The sequence below is a fragment of the Cricetulus griseus genome, chromosome 7 (assembly GCF_003668045.3).
Source record: "Cricetulus griseus strain 17A/GY chromosome 7, alternate assembly CriGri-PICRH-1.0, whole genome shotgun sequence".
Taxonomy (NCBI): Eukaryota; Metazoa; Chordata; class Mammalia; order Rodentia; family Cricetidae; genus Cricetulus; species Cricetulus griseus.
The window spans coordinates 66,573,314-66,587,159 of record NC_048600.1 but is presented as its reverse complement, the minus strand read 5'-3'; the positions used below and the strand labels follow the sequence as shown (position 1 = coordinate 66,587,159).

The 13,846-nt window shown below is 45.2% G+C and overlaps 1 protein-coding gene across 1 annotated transcript; it reads right to left on the bottom strand.

The window, feature by feature from the left end:
* Positions 1-2,201: 2,201 nt before the first annotated feature.
* Positions 2,202-13,846, bottom strand: CUNH5orf15 (chromosome unknown C5orf15 homolog). Its single transcript, XM_027427556.2, has 3 exons — positions 13,668-13,846; positions 5,600-6,111; positions 2,202-4,008 (listed from the first exon to the last, which is right to left on the bottom strand). Exons 1-3 carry the CDS (start codon positions 13,801-13,803, stop codon positions 3,877-3,879), a joined length of 780 nt encoding a protein of 259 aa, XP_027283357.1. The 5' UTR covers positions 13,804-13,846; the 3' UTR covers positions 2,202-3,876.

Genomic DNA, 13,846 nt, shown 5'->3' with positions numbered 1-13,846 from the left:
GACTAAGGACCACTCCTGCAGTTTCCTAGATAACTCCCTGTAGGGAGACACCATAACCACGCCTCCTAAGGAGTGGCTACAGTGTCTCCCTACAACTCCCTCTTCAGTGGGTCCAAGGCTTGTGCTGACCCTTCTGTGGCCAATGACAAGTTAAGAAATTTCTCCACCTACAATATCCTTTTTGGAACATTTACTTCTCCCAATAGCTCTCTGGAATAATCAATTACCCATCTCACTCAGTACAAGGCTGAGACACAACTCAGCTCAAGCTTGCTCAGCACTGGCTTCAATCCACACTCCGTTCTCTCCATGCCTTCCTCAGTCTGAATTCCCAGCAGATGAACTAAGAGCAGCATGGACCAAGACTACCTCAGCTCCAGAGAGGATGGAGCAGGGTGGACCAGGACTACCTCAGCTCCAGAAGATGGAACAGCATAGACCAGGACTACCTTGGCTTCAGATTTAAGACACCTCTCTTCCTCCCAAGAAACAGACATGAATGTACTGACTTCTCCCAAAGACTGCAAAAGGGAGGACTCAGCCTGGAGGCCAGATACAGAGGGGAGACCTGTGACTCCGAGGCACACTGTAGCTCCCACCCAAGGGCGTTAACCTCCCTGGGGAGTCTCAGATGTCCATGCTATCCATCTATACACCAGGAAGTGGCACAAAAAAGCCCCGTGAGAAAGGCATCAGGACATCAGTTACCAGAACATAGCGTTTCTAGAGTTCTCTACTAGGTTTCACTACAAAAGTATTAGGGCAATAGATAGAGCTGTGAGCAAGAGCTTTAAAGGCCATCCATGAGCAGGCAGCAAGTGTGCCTGGGCTCTTATGGGGTGGAGAAGCACTAGGCTTAGGGCTCATCAGGTAAAAACTGCTGCTTGCCCCAAGTCAGACCTCAGCAACAGATAGCAAACAACCATCACAGAAGGCTACTGAGACATGTCAGAACAGCCTGCACTCTGATTCCAACGTCTGTTCGGACACTTCCCCTCCTAAGTGAAAGTGAACACAACACAAGTGAATAGACCCCAACCAGTAAAGACTGCTATACTGTGTATTCGGTTGGAACTCTGCCCAGTCAGACTACACAAATCTCAACTGCTTCATGGGGGATCCCAGAATGGGTACAAGCTGCTGCAGCATCAAACCAGGCTGAAAAACCCAAGTGCAGCCTCAACACTGCACACAGGCATGCATGCATGCATGCACATTCACCAAGTGAGAGCTCTGACCAGATCCAAATACCAACCAGACCTCACCATCAGTGTGTGCTTTATCTTCCTACAGGGCTGTAACAGTTGTCACTCTCAGGCTGGTTCCTACCTACCCTGTGGACAGGTACATAGGATATTCCTTTACACTGTGTGAATATATGTTGCTATGATGTTAAGAACTAGTAATAAGCATGAGCTAAAGGCTGAGCATTTATAATTAACATTAAGCCTCTGTGTTGGTTATTTGGGAACTGGAGGGTGGTATAGAAACTTCCGCCTACACAGATGTGTCCTGCATGCCAGCAACTGTGGTAGACTAGATGCCAACTATATAATCCTGGGAGGAGCCAGGGGCTGCCTTGCTTCTAATTCCTCAGATACTTTACCTTAAAGCTTAAAGGAATGTAGAAACTGATAGGCAGGGAGTGGGGGGAAGCAACAACCGTTTCCTGTTCAAGCTCAGTCTGTAGGACAATCCATATGAGCAGCCCTCACCCCACAGAAACCCCAGCCAAGGCAGGCATGGTCACACATGGCAAGATAGTGTCCCTCACCCAGTGCTCGAGTGCCAGTCAAACCCCAGCAGCATTTTCACCCTGTGCACCACCTGGTACTGCCAAAGTCAGAGGCTGCTGAAGGCAGCACCTCCAGCAGTGACCACCACCACCAGGAGGTACCTGAGAAGCCTAGCTCTCTCCCTAGGGCTGATCTGGAGAGCGTCAGTTCAGGGAGCCCAGAACTGAAAAGCACTCTTGGTCACCTGCAAGCACTTTGTTGCCATCCTAGTTTGCCAGTGTTAGCAGATGCAGTGACAAATTCGACCTACGGAAGAATTCAGACTGTAAGTGGCATCTTAGAGACAGAGTTCCTCCACTGAGCAGGCCAGCCAACAGCTGGCTAGGGCTCACTTTCTCCCAGCACAGGCCTCCTGTAGCCACCAAAAGTCAGAACTGTAATAAACACACTTAAAAAAGCACAGAGTTATAACTTTACCATTTATTTCTTAAAATCTTATTCAAAATATTAAATAATACAATTTCAGATATGAAAAAAACTACTGCAATAAAACAGTCCAGGTATATTTCACTATGCTGCCCATCCTTCAATCAACTGTCCCCAAAGGGGAAGGACAGCAGTGCTGCTTCCTTGTCTGCACCAGGATCGTGGCTGCTGGCTCGCCTGGGCTTTACTGAGCACACAGAAAAGGCTATGCCTTCTGGGGGGTAGTAATGAAGCTTGGTAGTCAACCACAGTTCAAATCACACATTTACATTCTGACCAACTCTAAAAAACAGACTAACGTGAAATACAGTAAATAATTCCAGTTGCTGTGGGAGGAGGGGACAACATAATAAAAACATGGCAGGGAGTCTGAATGTCACTGTTACACAGATCTGTGTGTAAACTTTATTCAGATTATCACTTTAATTGCAGGATGGAGACACAGTATCATTTAAGTGATAATGGCCTCTGAAGTCTCTTCAAATTTACTGTGAAGCAAGAAACAAACTGAAAACACTCTGATCTAAGTTTTAAACACTGCTCATCACCTGAACCCTTGGAACTTGTGCTAAAATCAAGTGCTGACTAAAAGTAACTGTTGTTCATCAGTTAAATAATCTACCAGTTTCTACCTAACCTTCATTCAGTAATCCAAACCAAAAACTGCTATCTACCTAACATTTCAACTGTGTTCACTAGGAATTGCAGCCTATTTTGCAAGAATTCCCAAACAAGTTTAACGTGTGATTGGTAAAGCAGCAGCCACATTATCTTACACTGTTTTAAGTGTCTAAAAACACCCAAAGAGTTTGTTTTTTTTTTTAAATAATTACATTTATTTACTGTGTGTGTGTGTAAGCATGAGTGTGTAGGTGCACAAATGCCATGGCACACGTGTGGAGGTCAGAGGACAACCTGCAAGAATTCACTCTTTCCTTCAGCCATGCAGGTCCTGGGGACTGAACTCAGGCTGTCAGGCTTGGCGGCAAACGCCCTCACTGACTGAGCCCACCTTATCATCCATCTTTCAAAGCAGTTTTGAAAGAGAGGAAAACATGTTACTTTAAAGCAAAGCATTATATCACAACATCCTTGTAAATTAAAGTTTGGTACCACACACACACACAAAATGTGTTTGAAAATATGTTATCTGGAAGTGGGTGGGGTGGCCACACCTGTGGTACCAGCACTTGAGAATCCTAAGCAAGAAGACCAACTATTTGAGGCCAGCTTAGGTTATTTAGTGAGATCCTGTCTCAAAAATTAGAATAGAATAAAGAAGAAGAAAAACAGCATTTGGATGGTAGCAAGTGATGAAAACCAGCAGTGCTGGGCCCCATGAAACTTTAGCTCTGGTTTGGGATCTTTCAAAGGAACACTGCTGCCAGAGGCACAATAAATGGAAAATAATAACTACACAAAAATATACGGTAACGTTTAACTCACATTTCAGATACCTGATTGAATCTAGCTCTAAAGAAAAGATTAAAAAATGATATACCCCTTGTTTGTGACATTTAGTTCAGAAGCACCAAGGCAAAAGAGAGCGCCCCCTCTTGATAAGTACTACTTGCCTGTGGCAGAATTCTGCACGACATCATATAAAAGTCAAGCAAATAAAATGACAGAAGAAGCAAACTCCAATCACAGTGCTTTAGAAAATATAATCATTGGTGATCTTCAGAGAAGGCATGGCCTCATTCACGTTCTGGTCTAGACGGTGGTACTCCACTGTTTTAGAACACAAGCCATCACGCCACTTCCTGCTTTGAACTAGGAGGAAAATCTGAAATAAAACAAAGCAATTAGACAAGCCAAAGAGAAAACTTATCTGGTAACAGCTTTTTTTGTTTTGTTTTAAAAATTTATTTATTATATATACAGTGTTCTGTCTGTATGTTTGCCTGCACACCAGAAGAGGGCACTAGATCTCTTTATAGATGGTTATGAGCCACCACGTGGTTGCTGGGAATTGAACTCATGACCTCTGGAAGAGCAGCCAGTGCTCTTAACCTCTAAGCCATCTCTCCAGCCTCCTGGTAACTTTTTTAACAAATGCAGGATCTTCTTTAGGCTTTGGGACACAAAAACTGCTATCACAATAATAAAATGACACCCTTCTCCAGCACTGTGAGCAAGGCTACACTATTCATCTCAGTGGGTGTGGGGTGGAAACCAGGAGCCTACTTGCCCACAAATGTCAGCACACTCAGTTTAAGTTAGTTAACAAGGGACTCCAGTGGCTTGCCTGCTGCTTTCTGTCACTGGGTCATCAACACTCAGAGCTGGAAGACATTCTGAAATTAATTGGTCCATTTTGTCATTTCTCAGGTAAGAAAATGAAGGCCTCAAAGAGGAAGACAGGCAGCTTGAGTCACAAGGCAAGTCCCAGGAACCAAGCTCCTGAGAGCATCATACATAGAGGAGGCTGTGCTTGAACTTCTTCAGCATTCCAAAAGGGTCGACTACTGGGTAGTATTAGGTGACTGCCCTGCCCCCATTAGCTTATGCCTAGGTTATTAGGTTCCTCCTTTAACCCAGGAAAGCAATACAGCACAGAAATGGTAATCATGTGCTACCTTTGGACCAAAACCTGAAATAATCTAACTGTCCAATAGGAACAGAGCCAGGGCTGGAGAGAAGGCTAAGAGGTTAAGAGTACCAGGTGCTCTTCCAGAGGAACCAGGTTCAATCCCCAGCATCCACATGGCAGCTTACAACTGTCTGTAACTCCAGTTCCAGAGGATCCAATACCCTCATCCAGACATACATGCAGGCAAAACACCAGTGCACATAAAATAAAAATAAATATTTTTTTTTAAAAATAGAGAGCACAATCAATTATGCAAATGTAAAAATGTATCTTTAAATAGTATGTTATGGTGTCAAAGTAGACAGGGGAAAGCTCATGAGACCTCACCCTAAAAAAAGAAAATACAGGCAGGTAAGGAATGTTGAGAGCTGGAAAGAATACACCAATTGGTTATCCAATACTAAACAATCAGCTCTGAAAATACAAGTCAGGCAATGGCACACCTTTAATCCCAGCACTCGGGAGGCAGAAACAGGCAGATCTCTATTAGTTTGAGGCCAGCCTGGTCTACACAGTGAGTTCCAGGACAGTCAGGGCTACACTGTAAGACCCTGTCTGAAAAATAAATAACTTGTTTAGACTTTGATTTTGTTCACTATGCAAAAAAAAAATTAAGTAATTTCCTAGAAGTGCATCCTTATTCCTCATTTGTCTAATGTACCAGACTCATAACTTTATTAGAAATGTTAACAGTTTATCACCACATTCAACCTGACTGAAAGAATTTATACAAGGATAACTAAGACAATGAAGCAATACATAAAGGGCAAAAATCCCAACTTACCTTCCTTTTGTTGTGATACGTCACATAAACAACAGCTGTACAGAAAGCAAAAATAAGGAGATGGAAAAAGAAATGGCTATCTTCTCTGTTTGGGGGCTGGAGCTTCACCACCTTCACGGAGTCCTCAAACCCCCTAAAGCGCCTGTTCTCTCTGTCTATCTCTATGTTTATATTATCATCAGGCTCCTCGTCCCTGGGGTTGGTGGTCCAGTCATAGTCTGGCTCTCCATAGTCACCATTGTCCAAAGTGTCTTTGGCTGTGGATGGGGAACTGTTGAGGGCCAGAAGATCCTCCTCCTCCATGCTAGGATCTTCATTGCCATCAGCCTCGTCCTGGGACACAGGAGCAACAGAGGGAGTGGGTGTCGCAGAGGTGCCTCCATTCTTCTCTGTACTGGCTGGGGAAGGAACCGTGGTACTGATCTGGGAAATAGAAGGTTCAGTGTTGTTTCCAGATGCCAGAGCAGCTAGAGGAGAAACGGTGGAGTTGTGTGACGTGTGCTCTGGAGTATCTGAAAAACAAAAGCACCCCAACACTGCCAACCTTTTCTCTACTAAGAGAAAACAGTATTTATTTAATTTTTCACTTCAGTATAATAAATTCCTATGGCATTCAATTGCATTTCTTCTTGGTCAATTAATCTCAGGTAATATCTGCTTTGCTCAGTAACAACTTGAACAGAGTAAGGGACCCACTGCAGCACAGCCTGCTACTCAAAGAGCAAGCAAGCAACTATTTCAGGTCGGGCAAAGTCTGCACAGACCCCAGGCCACCACTATTGTTTCCCTTTACCAAAGACTGGACTTGAGCCAGCCTTGTCCAGGCTCCACCTCATCCCCTAGCAGAAACAGGAGGCTAATCCTGGGTCAAGTGGGTTATAGAAATCAATTACTACACAAACACACACGCAAACTTCGTACACTATACAACAGGTACTTAGAATCTGCCTCTGCTAAAAAATCACTGACCCCTCAACTAGTGCCCAGAAAATGATCAAGCACAGATTAAAAGCCTTTGCTTTTCTGTGTCCTGCTTCCCTCTACAGGTTGGTTGGGTAAGGCACTCAGAGACATATCTAACTAGTATTTGTTATCCTCCTTCAAGGTTGCAAGCAGAGAAATGAACCACTACCCTAATCTTGAAGGTACCTTGAAGTCTACACCGAGCAGACCCTCCAAGAACAGACCAGTGACCCACCAGTGAGAGGGTGCACCCAGAAACAGAAGTGCATCCCCCAAGAACCACCATGTCTCCTCAAGCAATAGGAACTTCTGACCACCTTGCAGAGCCAAACCAGAGACAAGAACCCCAGACCACACCCTGACCAAGATACTCGTTATGCACAATCTGTCCCTTCCTACCCCTTGCATAAATTTAAAAGTTCATGTCAGAACCCTGAAAACAGGACTTAGGAGTCATTGAGCCCCTTTCTCTCTCTCTCTTTTTTTTTGTTTTTTTGTTTTTTTGTTTTTCTTGTTTTGTTTTGTTTTTATTTTTGTTTTTCGAGACAGGGTTTCTCTGTGTAGCTTTGGAGCCTGTCCTGGCACTCGCTCTGGAGACCAGGTTGGCCTCGAACTCAGAGATCCGCCTGCCTCTGCCTCCCAAGTGCTGGGATTAAAGGCGTGTGCCACCAACACCCAGCTGAACCCCTTTCTTAGTTTCTACCTCTCCTCACATTAATTCTCTAGTTTTCAACAGTCCTTGGCTCTCATTTTCATATTGGGGATAGGTTTTTTCATATTGGGGATAGAACCCAGGTTTTTACTCTAAAAAGTCCTGTTTCAGGCATATAACAAAGCCACAAACAAGCTATAGACAGCATTTCTAAGTGACACTTGAAGACCCTCTTCAAAAATAAATAAATAAATAAATAAATAAACAAACACCAAAATTCTAAAGGATAGGAACCAGAAACTAGAACTTGCAAGCTAAGTGACAACAGTCTATTTTAAAGAATGGGAAGACAGTCTCTGGATGGAAGGAAAATGAAGCCAGAGCTTGCACAATCTTCCAGCCTGTCCCTCTACTTCCTCAGGGAGGTTTGCTGAAGTACAGCTAAGACTCTACACGGCAGAAATAACCAATGAGATATAGTACAGAGGAAAACTGCTGAATCTGAACAGTGTTCCAGTCTGTAACTGAATGCAGCCTCCACCAAAGACCTTTGGGGACACCTATTACTATTAAAACAAACAAAGCCTGTTGTATATGGTCTAGACCTTCAGTCTATAAAAACAAGCCACAGGCCTTCACAAATATGCCCATGTACAGAAAACAACTGTTCATATAAAATACTGTCTCATTTAAATAGCACAGCTGACATCTACTTTGTATATAGAAAAAGGGACAGCAACATCTTAATGCAACAGAAGTCTCCCAGAAAAAATACTTTCTAACAAAAAAAAAAAAAAAAAATGTTTAAAGAGATAGTAGGAGCCAGGCGGTGGTGATGCACACCTTTAATCCCAGCACTCGGGAGGCAGAGGCAGGGGCAGGCGGATCTCTGTGAGTTCGAGGCCAGCCTGGTCTCCAGAGCGAGTGCCAGGATAGGCTCCAAAGCTACACAGAAAACCCTGTCTCCAAAAAAAAAAAAAAAAAGATAGTAAGTTAGAGCCAGGTACAGCAACACATACCTTGATGCTAGCACTGGAGCAGTGGAGGCAGGAGGCCCTAGAGTTCAAGGTCACCCTTAGTCTAGTTTGAGGGCACTCTGGGCTATATGAAACCCTGTCTCCAAAACAAACAAATCAGTCTTCCTCTGTCTAACTTTTTGGAGAGTGTCTAAAGGACCTGAGCTGGGAGTGGCAGGAGTGACTACACAGAAACCCTACCCTGGGCCCTCCAGATCTCTCCTCCTGCTTCTCTGTTGGAAACCTGATTCCCTTCTAAATATGCTGGCCCTGCAGCACTTTTACTCCACACCTGGTTTCTCTCCCACACCTTGAACAGACTGAAGAAGGGGTGCACCCCTTCTCCGCACACCAGTTTCCCATTCTTCTCCAGAGGTGTCACTGGTTTGGGGCATACACCTCCCTTATCACCAACACCTAAAAGGCCCCCTCATTCTAAGACTTTAGCTCCTAACTCTAAGGTTCTCACTCGTGTAGGCATCTGCTCTGTGAACCTGTAACGGTGGCCACACCTCTTTGGTGTGGCTCCAGGCAGATGAAAGTGGAAGGAGGGAAGCTTGAGGCTTGGCTTTCCTTCCCTCTGTCTTTCTGGTGGGTCAGCTGATCCGGTAGGAAGGGCTGAAGAAGCTCTCCCTCAGTTCTTTTTATTTTTCTGTGTAATTGTCCCCAAATAAACACACCCACTTATTTATGTTGGGTCTAGTGAAAATATTACAAACTTGCGAGGGCTGGAGAGAAGGATCAATGGTTAAGAGCACGAGCTGCTCTTCCAGAGGTCCTGAGTTCAATTCCCAGCAACCACATGGTGGTTGACAACCATCTGTTATGAGATCTGGTGCCCTCTTCTGGTGTGCAGATATACACGGAAGCAGAATGTTGTATACAGAATAAATAAATAAAATTTAAAAAGAAAATATTACAAACTCGCCTTCACACTCAACCAGAGAAAAGTTCCTATCTGGATTTCGAAATCCATGACCTCTTCTTTCTTTGTAATTATTTTTATTTTATGCACACTTTTGTTTTGCCTGCATGAATGTCTGTATGAGGGCATCAGATCCCTTGGAAGGAACCGGAGTCGTGAACTGTCATGTGTTTGCTGGGACTTGAACCAGTGCTCTTAACCTCTGAGCCCCAATGACGTCTCTTCTGTTGAGTCAGCCCAACCTACCCCATCAGCCCCTCACTCCAATATTATATGTTCTGCCCCACACCCATCCTGGAATGCTGGCCTAGCTTTCTGATTCATTTGCCAGTCTTCTCAATCCATCAAGACTTACACCCAGCCTCACTGCAGCCCCTGGTGGCCACCACCAAATCATGCTGATAAATTCTCTTCTCTTTAACAGGGTTCGGTGCTGTGGCCAACCACTCTAATCCTTCTTATCGACGTCCAAAACTGCCTTCCCATTCACATCACACACTCTCTCACTCATTTGGCAAGGGCTAAATCAAGTACATCATGTAGCTGCCACAGCTGGAAATAAATACACTGTTTTCATGTCATCTGAAATTCAATGTGGAAGCTTCTACCCTGTGTTTAACACTAAGTGGTTATACGGTAATTTCTTAGTCCATTTTCCTTCCTACTCCCTGAAGCATCGTAAAATTTCCAACATCTTCTCTGGTACCCACCCTCCCTGCTTTTTCACCTGGTTAAAACCATGGGTGACACCACTAACTTCCCTCAGAAAAATGATCATCAGAAGAGAACTTCCACAAACCACCAGAGCTCTGTTTATTCAACCACCACAGGTAAGCTGCCTCCTCTGCCGCTCATGACGCGCCTCCTAAATGATGCTCCACATCACTGTGGCAGGGCAACAGCAATGCACCAGGCAACCACAGACAGAAACCTCTGAAATAATGGGCAATAAACCCTGCCTCCTTCCAAGTCTTCTCAGGTTCTCTATGCCAGCAATAGCTGTGTAAGGAAAGGTCCTGCATTCAACCACACACACACACACACACACACACACACACAGAGAGAGAGAGAGAGAGAGAGAGAGAGAGAGAGAGCACACACAGAGGATGTGAGAGAGAGAGAGAGAACACACAGAGGATGTGAGAGAGAGAGAGAGAGAGAGAGAGAGAGAGCACAGAGGATGTGAGAGAGATAGAGAGCACACACAGAGGATGTGAGAGAGAGTGAGAGCACACACAGAGGTTGTGAGAGAGAGAGAGAGAGCACACAGAGGATGTGAGAGAGAGAGAGCACACACAGAGGATGAGAGAGAGAGAGAGAGAGAGAGAGAGAGAGAGAGAGAGAGCACACAGAGGATTTGGGCAGGTCAATCGCTGCTGTTTATTCTAGGCTGCAAGGTCTGTCAATGATGTTTAAAGTCCATCAGTGTAATCCACACACTACCAAGCCAGATGAACCTAGGTTTCACACCTTACACAAAAAGTTAACTAAGCATGAGTCATGTAAAATATAAAATATTAAAGGATAAAACTAGAAAAAGACAAAGGAGAAAAACCTTTGAAATCTGAAGCTGGGACAAAAGAGTTCTTAAATTGTATCCAAAAAGCAAAAGCACAAGGCATAAAAGGGAAAAAAAAAACCTGGTAACTGTTAGTCTTCAAAGAGACTATCAAAGAGACTCACAAGATAAAAAGAACTATTTGGGGCTGGAGAGATGGCTCAGAGGTTAAGAGCACTGACTGCTCTTCCAGAGGTCCTGAGTTCAATTCCCAGAAACCACATGGTGGCTCACAACCATCCACTATGAGATCTGGTGCCATTTTCTGGTGTGCAGATATACACGGAAGCAGAATGTTGTATACATAATAAATAAAATCTTAAAAAAAAAAAAAAAAGATGTGAATGCTTTCACTTCAATGCCAATGCCTAGTCCAAATCTACATCCTCTCAGCTTTGCAAACCATCTGCCTGCTTCCACCCCAACCCTATTGTCCACATTCAACACATCAGCCTGTCATCCTGTAGAAACTTACATGAGGTCATACTTAAAATTTCCTTTAGCAGGCTGGAGAAATAAAAGGCTCAGAGGTTAAGATGACACACTGCTTTCCAGAGGACCAGATTTCTGTTCCCAACACCCATACTGAGAAGCTCACAACCACTTGCAACTCAACCATGTTCTAGCCTCCATTGGTACCCAATACCACATACCCATATACACAGACAGTCAGGCAGGCAGGCAGACAGACTGAGACAGGCACACAATTTTTTTTTTTAATCTTCAGGCTCCCCCTTTCTTGAAAAAGCCAGTCTTATTAACTGTCTAAAAGATCTGATTTAAGAGTCGAGCGTGACAGTGCATGCCTTTAGTTCCAGAACACAGGAGGCAGAGGCAGGGGCATCTCTGTGAGTTCAAAGGCAGCTTGGAGTACAAAGTGAGCTCCAAGACAGTCAGGGCTGTTACAGAGAAAAAACCTTGTCTCGAAAAACAAAAAGAAAACAAGATCCAATTTGAGGAACAGAGAAGTGGCTCAACAAGTGAGTGAGTTTGTACTTTGGAACTCCCACATCATCATCCATGATGGAAAGCAAGACCTGACTCCTCTGCCTTACACCTACACACACACAGAGTAAATTAATGTAAAACCCAACCTCATCTCCCTTTGACCACTCCCTCAATCTCGCTGACTGCTCCCCATACTGTCTAATTAAAAGGTCACAGCATCCAGTGAACCAACATTAATTGCCCTCTCATATGACCTAATCTCATCTTGATGCACAATGACCACCTCTAAACCTACTGTGCCTCTTCAATGGTCCTTCCCTCACTCCCAGCCAGGCAAAATCCCCCTTCATTGATGAATTCCTATACCTAGGCACCAAGGAAGTCAAGAAATAAAAATGTGGAAAAAATACACAAGTAAAAGACTATCTAAACATCTGATGCAAAGATGAGTTTATCTGGTCAGATGAAAAGAGAACGCACAACAACTGAAGTGAGACAGCTCTGATTTAACCACCTTCATGTCAGCTTAATAAACACAGGTATTACTGAGATGGCTAAATGTTCCTTCTAGACCCTTTCCAAATTGGTACTGCCTCTAATTTAAAGGTAACAGGTGTGTTTGTTTGTGTGTGTGTGTGTGTGTGTGTGTGTGTGTGTGTGGTGTCATGTGTAACACAAACTTAGGGGCAGTACCCGAGGCTAGAGGTGTCAGATTACCCCTAAAATACAGTTTCAGACTGTTGCTTTAGATGATTAAATGATCAAAACAATAATGTCTGCATCCACCCAGGAAATCCTCATTACATTCTACCAACGATAAAAGGGCCTTGGAAACATCAGTCTTTCCCTCACAGACTCCAAAACCCTCCAGGTAGGGCAGAGTCAATCGCCAGTCTTCAATGTTGCTGAGGAAACAGTGTATAAAGGAATTAGTGATTGGCTGGACAGTTACCCTCGGCAAAGAAGAAAAACAAGCCGGCTGTGTTGGCACATGCCTTTAATCCCACCACTTGGGAGGCAGAGGCAGTCGGATCTCTGTGAGTTCGAGGCCAGCTTGATCTACAGATCGAGTTCCAGGACAGGCTCCAAAGCTACGCAGAGAAACCCTGTCTCGAAAAACTAATAATACAAAGAGATCTGGGGATAGAATGAATGCACCTTGGACGGAATGAAGAATATGACTACTCAACATTACGTTCTTAACGGTAGGTTTTTCCCACTAAATCTCTGCCACAGTTAACAGATTTCACTTTCAATAAAGGCTTTAATATCATGATTTATGTTGTAACATTTACAAAAATAGAAATTCTGCCTCAAACACTACAGATCCATTAGAATGAGGCGAGGGTGTCTTAGTTAAGTCCCAGCGCAAGGAAGGGTATATCTAATGACAAAGACTCTCCTTTGTTCCTAAACCCTGCTCCTCCTCCCAAGCCCCTCACCAGTCCAGCACCCCTGGACTCCGCCTCTACCAAAAGCACTAGAACCTCCTGGACCTCAGAAATGGAACCAAAAAAAAAAAAAAAAATCCTCCCCTCTTCCACTCTGAAATAATCAGTTCAGTCCGGACACTGGGCCACTGCCCCCATCTTTATCTCTGACCTCACCTTCTCCAGAGGAAAACAAAACTTGCCTAGCCTTACTTGTCCTCTTAGACATCACTCTCCCCACCCCCGGCCATCCCTTCAGCCTGTCTCCCATCCAATCTGCAAGACCTCGGAACTACTCCCCAATCCCAAGCACTCTAGGGACCCCACCCCCACCCCTTCCTCCAAGGAGCCCACTCTTCGACACTGTCCCCGCCCACCCACTCGGGTCCCGGGATCTCACGACCCCACTCCTCAGGCCTGGGGAGACCGCACTGGGAGCGCTTCCGACGCCCGGGCCCAGCTCCGGCCGCGGGAACTTGGCGGCTGGGAACCGCCGTGAGTCGCCGGCGCTGGTCCCCGTCGAGCCCGGCCCTGTCCCTCGCCGCCCCCGCCCCCCCCCCGTCCCCCGTCCATTACCAGAGCACAGGACAGGCGCGAGCAGCAACGCCAGCACCAGCGACCGCGCCAGCGCTCCGAGGCCCCGGGCGCCTGGCCCGGGAAGCAGCTTCTCTCGTGCAGCTCCGCTCATTCTGCCCAGCGCGGCGGCGGCCATAACGGACTCGGCCCCCGAGCCTGCGCGGTTGCTAGGTTCTGCG

Excerpts from the sequence above, each read along its gene's own strand:
- CUNH5orf15 (XM_027427556.2), bottom strand. The coding sequence starts at position 13,803 with ATGGCCGCCGCCGCGCTGGGCAGAATGAGCGGAGCTGCACGAGAGAAG. Across the intron at positions 6,112-13,667 it reads CGCGCCTGTCCTGTGCTCTG|ATACTCCAGAGCACACGTCA; the intron begins GTAATGGACGGG and ends TTTGTTTTTCAG. Across the intron at positions 4,009-5,599 it reads CGTATCACAACAAAAGGAAG|ATTTTCCTCCTAGTTCAAAG; the intron begins GTAAGTTGGGAT and ends GTTTTATTTCAG.